This window comes from Platichthys flesus, chromosome 21, assembly GCF_949316205.1.
Source record: "Platichthys flesus chromosome 21, fPlaFle2.1, whole genome shotgun sequence".
Taxonomy (NCBI): Eukaryota; Metazoa; Chordata; class Actinopteri; order Pleuronectiformes; family Pleuronectidae; genus Platichthys; species Platichthys flesus.
In genome coordinates this window covers 3,443,242-3,453,455 of record NC_084965.1, presented here as the reverse complement: position 1 = coordinate 3,453,455, position 10,214 = coordinate 3,443,242, and the positions used below count along the sequence as shown (strand labels likewise).

Below are 10,214 nucleotides of genomic sequence, written 5' to 3'. Positions count from 1 at the left end.
CTGATTTAACCCATTTAAATTTCTTAATGTCAGAACTGAATGTTTGACTCAATCTTTATATTCAATGGTCAAGGACTTTAATTTTCTGTCCCTGACAAAGTCAAACATGTTTATATATCGTATAAATAGATTAAAAGGCTTTTAAATTAAATAAAAACTCTCCTCTGATTCTTTTTATCTTTACATCTGCTTGACATCAGGGTGTTTATGTTCAACACCTTCAAGCTCTTCCTGCATGAGTTAATGCCAGTTCCCCAGTGGGCCACAATCCCTGCCACGTCTAACCCCTCAGTGACCTTGTGGGGGTGCAGTCATGTGAGCTAATCCCTTACCGGCTTCCCCCCCGAACACTGGCAAGCTGTCTTTGTCGAAGCACCGGGCCAAGACCGAGGTGCCTCTGCCAACACGTTAAACTTGGTTCCTTGCAGTGATGGAGGGTGTTTTACCTCCACTTCAGAACCAACGCTCAGTGCCAGGTTTTCATGCCAGCGTTTTTTAACATTTCTAAATGTGACTGTTTCTTTGTACCGGGATGGACGAGGACTGTGTGTTCCCCGTTGTGGGTTTACTCCTGGCACACTGGACAAGCCTCTGAATTAGCATTTGTTTGAATCATCAAGGAAAAGTCAAATTATACTGAAACCAGTGAATTTTACAGTTTACAAATGCAATAAATGTCACTGCAGGTTTTATACACTGTTCAATGTAACTTCAATAAAGGGACAGATCAGTCATATCAGCACAGGATGGAATAATGTGTGTCTATAAACATAATCAGAGTTATATTAAATCTAATGTAACAGGACTGAGATCTTGCCCTTTCTATTTATTCTATCTATTTTCAAACAATTCACAGTTCCACCAGTGAAACTTCTAAATGCTTCCAGAGTGGGAGTTGAGCCAAAAGGCAAAGCTTTCGATTTATTGATTCATGTTCCATCCATCATCTGTGGTCATGAGTTCTGGGTTTAGCCTGAGAGAATGAGATAAGGGCCAAATTATGGCTCCTCCATTGGTTGTCTCCTACTTGTATGAAAGGGGCTTTCTGCTTCCTTTAGGTTTTCCAACAGAACTCCAGAGACTGTGTTATTGTGAGCAGAAGCTCAAATCAAACCCAGTTCACTGGATCTTCTCTCCAAAGTCCTCTGATGCGTTAATCTCCTCCTCTCACTTCTCCAGTTCCCTCCTGTTTTATAGAGCAGTTTCCATTATGCCACAGGTTCACATTAAAGAGGTGGGAACAGCCTGGTACCTGCAATTATCCTTGCTCACCCAGCCGTGGTGCCACGCAACAGCTGGATCTCTCTCTCTCTTCCTCAGACACACACATGCATCTGAACACAAGCCTCTTCCATCTTCAGACACTTACCCACCCGTTCCTCACATTCACCTGCCAAGCAGCTTGATTAATAAGGCCAACGCTCACAGAGAAGCAAACCCCACACACAGAGGGGGGGGGGGAGTAGAGAAGGAGAGAACAAGCACAGAGTTGCTACGCTGAAACCTCCGACATGTGACCATGTACTATGTAATATATTCATGCATAGCAGAAAAAGTGATCGGTCATCCCGTCGGTGTGTGAGAAAAAGTGCACAAACGATTTAAAGCACGGTGAGACAGGTGATTGTAAAAGTCACAATTTATCTTGATGTCTCTCTGCACCTTTCTCTCTCTCTCTTTATCTGTTTGCCACAGGCCCAGAGCTCAGCTCTTTGATTCTGTCAGGGGACGATGGATCGCTGATGGAGACTGTTTCCACCTCTTTTTCACACAAACACCAGCAGGTCAAATCAACCAGTCTCACAAATACATCTAAAAATAATCCTTTGTTTGGCCCTTTGATCGTCTTCTGTGTGTTTTTGGTCCAGATATTAATGATTGATATTTTAAAAATACCAAAATAATCCTGCAACCTGTCAGAATCTTGGGCTGCATATAAATAAACACATGCTCGACCAACAGCGTCTAAATCTTAGCTGTCAATCCCAGATGAGCGTCACTGGAGCATATTAAAGCCCATGAGTGTAGGACGAGAAGGTAAAGACACTTTCCCCTCTTGGGTTTTGTCCGAGGCTCAGAGAGCGACGCAGATCCAGATCAGAGGGCATGCCGGCAAAGTGCTTTGTCAAATCTGCACTGACTTTCCATCCGTTTTCACAACTGCAGTCATAAGCAATCCTGGAGATCTATGGAACTTATCTTCCCGCCGCTGCTGAGGCAGCACCTGGATTTAAATGACTCCACTGACAGAGACAGGATTCATTTCTGGACCCTCTTGTTGTGAGATGTCCAGAGAAGTGTTTCAGATGATTAAGGGTTTTGCTATACGTCATAAAAAGTATGTGAATACTACAACTTCCATTTTCTGTCTGTAAACATGAAGAAAATGACAACACAGAGACGCTCTTCACATCAGTAAAATATATATTTGTATTATAAAGCATTGAGAAAATATAGAATCTGTTTCTGTGTCCATATGAAGGTTCATGTCCTTGCAGATGAAACAGCAGATGCATGGTTCCTGGTGTGAGTGTCATCTGAAATCTATCAGTTTCCAGTCTCGGGTGTTTCTGGGGTCACGCTGCCCTTCCTGGTTGATAAGGTCAGGAGGAAACACAGGCTGTAATTTCAGCCACTTCCTCTGCAGAGTGTTTCCCAATAACATGCATTTAAATCACATCCAGCATCAGCTGCAATGAAGCTTCAGTCCAGAATCCAGGGACATTAAAATGACATGAATCAGAGGAATCAATGAAAAGACAAAATCCTAACACTGTCATTCACGTTGACATTTACACTGGTTGGATATTTACGGCAGTACATCAGTTTATATTAAACATAGGTGGTGGTATAAATTCTCTTCTGAAATGTCAAACTACCGATTTTATTCTGTATTTATCCAAAGAATAAAAAGACACAGGAAATGTCTTATTTTGAAAGAGTCATATACCAAAGGTTTTTCACCCCCTCTACTCTGAGAGGTTTAATAAATGTCTATAAAATTCACTTTTTATACGTGCGCTTTATCCAACTTCTGATCTATATCTTGTTTTTTCTCATCTGTAACATCTGTACGATCTTCAAAAGGCTTTTAATCGTTTCCTATTTTTTTCACAGTTTTCTATGGTTTACCTAGTTTTTCATTTTTTACTAATAAGATAATAATTGGCACATTTTGATAAATAGAAACGTGTTTTTATGTAATTTTCCTATCAGTTCTTATAACTGTAAAATATGTAACACAAGAGAGTTCGATCAAATTAAACTACACAATCACACGATCAATCCTTAAGTACAAGTTAAACTTAAGAAAATGATTATCTCAGTAGATTTTGATTTAAATTGTCTAATGGTCTCTGACTTAGCCAGGAATTCCCTTTTAGGTAATATTTAGGTATATGGATCCTGTAGCAGGTACCAGTGTTCCCACCCATCAGTGGCTAAGCAGACACCCCCCTCTAGTGGGCCGGGATTCTAGATAATGATGTTTAGAGATGTTGTGTAATCAATGGGCTTTCAATCCAGCTTGAAACCACATTAGAGATCTGTGACAGTAGAATGAAATGCTAAAGGCTGGGGCAGGATTTGGCCTTTTGATGATCAAATTATCATCATACCTGTTTATATCTGGTATTTCTTTCTTTAATCTTTCTGTTTTATTATAATTGATATATGAAATGTATTTATTTTATTAGTAAGCTTGCTTTTATTCTTATGTTTGAACCTAGCGAATTGTTTTTTCTTATTTTACGAGATCTCTCCGGACGTTTCAGGTCATTTCATTAATGTAAATTTATCGTAATCCTGCTGAAAAACAAACCAACATGGGATTAAAAACATGATTTCCTTGGAGCAGGTCAAATAAACCTACATAACTTTGAGGAAGGAGTCGTTTATCATTTTCTCCACCTCCTCCACCAGCACACCGTACTCCGCCTGACACACAGTGTGCCCCCCCCTGCTGCGTTCCTTCAGGCATTTCATCATCTCTCCGTGCATTTCAGGTCTGGACGCGGTCGAGCCGAGCTTCTTCAGCTGCTCGACGGGATCCTCTGGAAGATTTGGGATTCGTAAAGCTTTGAACACAGCGGGAGCAAACTTCCCGTAGTGCGCGGTGGAAGAAAGCACCACGGGGCACGAGCCGTCCTGCAGCCTGTCTGCCACCACTTTAGCCACGGCGGTGTGTGGATCCAGGACGTAGCCCGTCTGTGTGTGAACCCTCTGGATGGCGGCCAGGCAGTCCTCCTCAGAGCACCAGCCAGCCAGCACCTCCTGCTGTATCCTGCCAAGAAGAGGCTCAGGAACCTGGAAGTGCTGCTGCCTGTCCAAGCGTGTGAACAGGTCCCTGACGAGTCGACTGTCTCCGTCTGACACGTGGTAGATAAACCTCTCCAGGTTGGAGGACTTCAGGATATCTATAGCCGGGGAGTGGGAGAGCATCAGCGGCCGCCCCCGGAGGTCATACTGGCCCGTGGTGATAAAGTCGGTGACGATGCGGTTGTGGTTGGACGCACAGATGACTTTTCTTATCGGGACGCCCATGCGCTTGGCGTACAGAGCTGACATGGCGTTGCCAAAGTTGCCGGTCGGGATGCAAACATCAACGGGCTCCCCGAACGTGATAACACCGTCCCGGCACAGATCCAGATAGCCTGAGGAATGGTACACCAGCTGCAAGAGGAGCAGAGTTAGTCAGTATGAAAACAGTGTAGAAACGTATTTCATTTTCATTGACTTCATTTCTTTACCTGATGCTACTGCAGGTACATGATTGCCTCATTATATTTTGCTTGAACTACAAAAATAAATACAACTTCTTCCCTAAAACAAAGCAAATTTTCTAGGACATAAGAATAAATGTATTTACCCGTTTGTAATTTTATTATCTATGTGTTTTTTGACTATTGTAAACCATAGTAATTTTTCTACTTTCTGACATCGAGTGACCCAATCAACTATTACACCAGTTTCAGGGTCCTAATGGGATTCAGCCCTTGTTAAAGTCACTGCTGACACTTGTTTAACCATGGAATGAAACTGTCCCCCGACCTGTGGCAGCAGCCGGGCCCAGTTGATGGAGTTGGCGGTGCTGAGGACGGTCCCGTACTCCACGGCGAGGTGCCCCGTCAGCCCGCTCTCTCCAAACATCCTCTTGATGCTCCTCTGACAGAAGTCGAAGTCGGCCAGGACGCTGACGGCCCTGGCGTTGCCCTCCCTGTAGCTCATCATCTGCAGCTTCTGGATCTCACTGACTCCTTCCTCCGGGAAGAACACCAGCACGCCGGTCTTCTGTCGGTCAGCCCCGGCGAGGCTCCTGAAGCCGCTGAGCACTGCGCTCCCGGTGTCCCCGGACGTGGCCACCAGGATGAGGTAGTTGCACATGGGCGGGAGGCAGTAGGCGAAGAGCTGGGGCATCAGCTGCAAGGCGAGATCTTTGAAGGAAGCCGTGGGGCCGTGGAAAAGCTCCTGGACGTACTGGTTGAGGTGGAGATGTTTGACAGGTGCCACCTCCTCACTGGAGAAGTTCGACCCATAGGCCTTGAACACCATCGTCCTGAGGTCCAAAGCGCTGACGTCCAGTGGGTGGATGCACTTCTCAAGTAGAACCAGCGCTCTCTCTGGGTAGGACATGTCCACCAGTCTCCGCCACTCCCCAGCATCGAGCTGTGGGATTCCACTTCTGGGGACGTAGAGGCCTCCATCTGTGGCCAGACCCTCTACAACAACATCACTGAAGTGGGTGGACCCCCCGCTGTCCCCCCTGGTGGACACGTAGGTGTCTGCAGCGTGACCTTCATATCTCTCCACAGCCTTCACTACCTTCTCGGCCACGTCCTCCACCGTGTCCCCTGTCCCACACAGCACGCGCACGTCCAGCCACTTCTCATAGAACTGCTTCCTGTAGAGCAGAATGTCCCAGAGGGACGCCCCCGCCCCCGCCTCCTGACCCACTATCCGGTCCACCTTCATCCTGGTGAGTCTCAGCATGATGTCCTCGAGGTCCACGTCCAGGTACACGACCACGCCGCTCCGCCTCACGTGCTGCATCGCCTCGGCGTGGAGCGGGTTCGAGCCCGTGAGGGACACGACACACCCGGAGGCGGACAAGCCGCACAGGGCCTGACCTTCCTCCTCCAGGAACCGCTGCCCCCCCACGGCCGCCAGCTTTGCAGCCACGGGCATCTTCCACGTGGTCTCCAAGACGTCGTCATCCACATCGATGACAGGGAGTCCCAGCGTGCGGGCCACGGTCCTCCCCACCGAGGTCTTCCCTGCCCCGGGGGGACCCATGAGGAGGACGTTCCTGCGCCCCGGAGCACCGACCCTGGTGGAGAGCCATCTGTGGACGGGGCTCCGGTGGAGGCTGGCGGCTCGTAGCACCAGCAGACGGGTGCTCAGTGAAGCCATCGAGGAGTCACATGTCCCCCCCCCACCAGAGAAGAAGACCACAACAGTGGAGGAACTTCCGACAACACGTGTTTCACTGCAACGTCACATCCAAAACAACTACGGTCAGCCGGATGGGACAAAACGCATATTCCTCCCAATAACGGATTGTGAGCGCTGGTCTTTGGTGTAAAAACGTCATATACATCTTTTATAAAGTGTTTATTAACTGTCCGTGGATAAGATGCTACATTTGACGCTTTAATATTGAAATAATATTTTTTTTCTTTCGCGAAACCTACAAGTAGCACTGATGCTGTGGTGAATTCAAGTGCGCGTCAGAACCTCGTCAATCGGTGTTACATGCCTCAGTCATTCTTCAAAACATTTTTGATGAATATTAAAAGCTGGACGTGACTTGAAATCTTTGTCTCGCATATGTTTTACCTTGTGGACAATTTAAGCTCATCTATTTCCGACGTGATTATTATATTTCTTTGATGGCTGAATACCATCTTCATTGGGGCAAAGCTGTCAAGAAAGATAATTTTCCATTATTATACACAAAATGTCCTAAAATGTGTAAAAGCGAATTTGTGCTTTTCCTTGAAAATTCTAAAATATTGTGCACATTTTCATCTGGATTATCGTGATTCAGAAGATCAGAATTTGTCATTCAATGATACATTCATGGCTACTATATTTTATGAATAATATCAATTAATTCATAGAAAAATTAGTCATTGAGTTTATTCATGAACTTGTTTTTATGAATAAGTACATGTCAATTCTGCCATGAGTGAGACGGAGGACGGAGGAAGAACCAGAACCAAAGAATAACAAAATTAAGTCTCCAATGAACTACAGCAGCATGGACTGTGGGGGGGACCAAACTCCACCATGCTGCCCCAGAACAAGTAAAAGAACTTGTCAATGTCAATCATCATCATGTGGGAGGAAGACTGGATTGGATTGATCCTGGAACATGGCGATGGCTGTCTCCAGATGGGTCATCTCTTCCTCCAGTCGCTCTTTCCTGGCAAGCATTGAATGGGTGTCCATGACGAGCGGTAACACCTGGTAATCAGTGTTCACCTTATTCCAGATCTTCCTCAGGCCCTGGAGAGAGGGACACCAGAGAGGAACACCAGTCAGTGGGACAATTGACTCAGCTTGATAATGCATATATAGTATTGTCAAAGTGTTCATATACCTGCAGGATGGACTTTCTCTCTGCGTCTGACATCTGTTTCCTGGTCTCCTTATCGATCCTTTCTTTCAACAGGGAATGCTGCTCCTCAGCCTTCAGCAGATTTTCCTTGTAGCGCTTGATTAAGTACTTAGGAATTTTTCCATACTCCTGCTTATAGAAAACAGAAAACCTCATTAAAATGCACTGTGGGGAAATTGAAATCACAATCATCAAATGTCATCAATAGAGAGATATATGATATTAATTGGAATTGAAGGCTAGACGAACTTTTCTTTTGGGTGGGGAAATACCTTTTTAGTGCTGTAGACGGGGACAAACCCAGACGATTTAAGTATCTCCCTGTGCCCCTTGATGTCCACAAAGGCTGGCTCAGGCTTCACCGTATTCAGACTGTCCCTCGTTTTTAAAAAGTCCTTCTTTGGTCTCGCTTCTCTAGGCGTGCGCTCCGCTTGCAGGGGAACGCCTGGTTTCCTCACCCTGGAGACCTGAGGAACCTCTGAGAGGATATGAAGAAGAAAGTCAGACGACTACAATTCACATTCGCTGCTCAAATAAGCACCCGTGTCATCGGCAGGAAAACTCACTCTCGAGTTTTGGGGGAATATTTGTGGGCTTCCTGAGGAGTTTGACATGGCGCACCTCCACTTTTACTGGTCCCATCGTTCGCATTGCCATCTTGTTGGCTTTGTTCTCTTTGAGGACTGTTGGTCGAAACTTTGAGACATACCTTAAAGGGAGGTGATGAATTTATTAAAAAGATTTAATTTGTAAATATCATTTCAGATGTTAATGAATGAAATAAAACAGAACTGTTGATTAATCTCTTCAAACATTCCTGACTTAGCCACGTACGCAACATCTTCCACCATAACTTGGATTATTGTACAGTTCACTACTTATGGTCTAACTTGACATACCTCTTCGGTTTTTCTGTAATATCATCAACCACTGGCTTCAGTAAGTGGTTGTACATAGACTCTGGGCGCACAGTGGGTAACTTGGGTTCCATCATTTTCAGGATATTACAGTGGTGCAGAGGCAAGTCCATAGCATAGTGATTGCCTGTACACGCCTTGCGTTTATACACAACAGTTGGAATCTTTTTTTTAGCCCCGGCGGCTTCAGGCTTGTTGTCGTCAGACATGTTGACTTTAGGACGCGGTTGCTTTCGAAGTGGTGAATGGAGTTGACAGATTTTTTTAAATTGAAATTTTCCAGCAAGGAACAGAGTAGAATTAACTTTTTATGTAAAATTTGCATGCAATCCAAGGGAACATGGGCAGATCCTCCTCTGTTATGTATGAGGAATTTAGCCTCACATCAAAGGCAATTGGATTGTACCTACGGGTGCCGCATTTTAACTGAACAAAGTAGAAGAAGATCAAAGGCAATCAATTGAAGGCTGCATGAAAGTTACTTGTCGCCTGGTAACATCATCACTTCCTGGTAACGTGGCTTTACATTTGACCCAAGACTGACTCACGATTGGTCGAACATGTGTTTCAGCGTGCGCTCGATGTCCCAGCGCCACTTCCTGATCGATGAAGAACAGCCTCCGGTTTCAAATGCACCGAATGGCAGCTTTCGAATCTGGGATATTGTGGCTTCGTTTCTGGATGTTGAGAACAAGTGGAGACGTGTCATTACTTATTTTGGATATACAGTCGATGGTGTAGGAAACCTCAAGGTGGATTGACCGCAGAGGTCAGGTCATGAAAACACCAGGCTACTAATTTAAAATATAGAACAGCTATGGCCCTGGTTAACACCTGGAATGAATAAAGGGAGGAATTGAATTCAGTTTTTTTGCACGACTCTTCAATAATAGTGTTTTATCAAACGGTGTATTTTGGCACAGAAACATCCAAAAGGATCTGATTTATGTTTCTCTGCATGTGGTCACATTCTTGGTCTCCTCCGGCAGCTCGGGATTCACCACTTCTTCTTTTTAGAATTAGCTTTCACGTTCAGCTAGAAGAACAGCATGCTTTAATTATAGAGATTTTCTTATTTTGTTTGTTGTTGAAATGACCAAAACTTACCAAAGGACTTCGACAGCACTCCACAAGAATTATTCAAAAAACTTTATTAATCTGAGTAAGTGAAATTGCATGTAGCAACTCACCACCCAGACCAACGGCTACAAATACAAAGCAGTTATAAGGATGACTTCTTTGCTGCCATGTTGTTTATTAACATCAAAATGCAACAGGATAAATTTATATCTTTTAAAGTATTTGGAAAATACTTCTTGAATCCCAGTAGTTGATAATACAATGTTCCTTGTCCTTCTCTCATGGCTGACTGTTATTTGTGCATGTGTTTAAAGAGTAATGGGGAATATTCACTGCACAGATGTGAATGAAGATAAAAACCTTGAATCCTGACACACACATTATTAAGCTGAGTTTATTGTGAGTCCACTATCGTGGGCCTGAAGAAGATGAAGAGGAAAAATGCTGCAACATGAGCACCATGTCTGCTTGTTCGTCACCAACACAACAAAACCAATTAAACGAAAACCCTCAATTAACGAATGAAACCGCCAGAGGAAGACATGGACCTGTCATTTTGTGCAGAGTTTGAAACTCCCGTTCCTCCCACAGTGTTAAGA

At 44.7% G+C, this 10,214-nt stretch overlaps 2 protein-coding genes across 2 annotated transcripts; both read right to left on the bottom strand.

The window, feature by feature from the left end:
- Window positions 1-2,406: 2,406 nt before the first annotated feature.
- Window positions 2,407-6,492, bottom strand: LOC133932861 (threonine synthase-like 1). Its single transcript, XM_062379738.1, has 2 exons — window positions 5,050-6,492; window positions 2,407-4,671 (listed from the first exon to the last, which is right to left on the bottom strand). Exons 1-2 carry the CDS (start codon window positions 6,406-6,408, stop codon window positions 3,868-3,870), a joined length of 2,163 nt encoding a protein of 720 aa, XP_062235722.1. The 5' UTR covers window positions 6,409-6,492; the 3' UTR covers window positions 2,407-3,867.
- An 831-nt stretch (window positions 6,493-7,323) lies between these two features.
- LOC133933041 (enkurin-like) lies at window positions 7,324-8,744 on the bottom strand. Its single transcript, XM_062379994.1, has 5 exons — window positions 8,518-8,744; window positions 8,185-8,327; window positions 7,891-8,096; window positions 7,601-7,747; window positions 7,324-7,506 (listed from the first exon to the last, which is right to left on the bottom strand). Exons 1-5 carry the CDS (start codon window positions 8,742-8,744, stop codon window positions 7,324-7,326), a joined length of 906 nt encoding a protein of 301 aa, XP_062235978.1.
- Window positions 8,745-10,214: the final 1,470 nt, after the last annotated feature.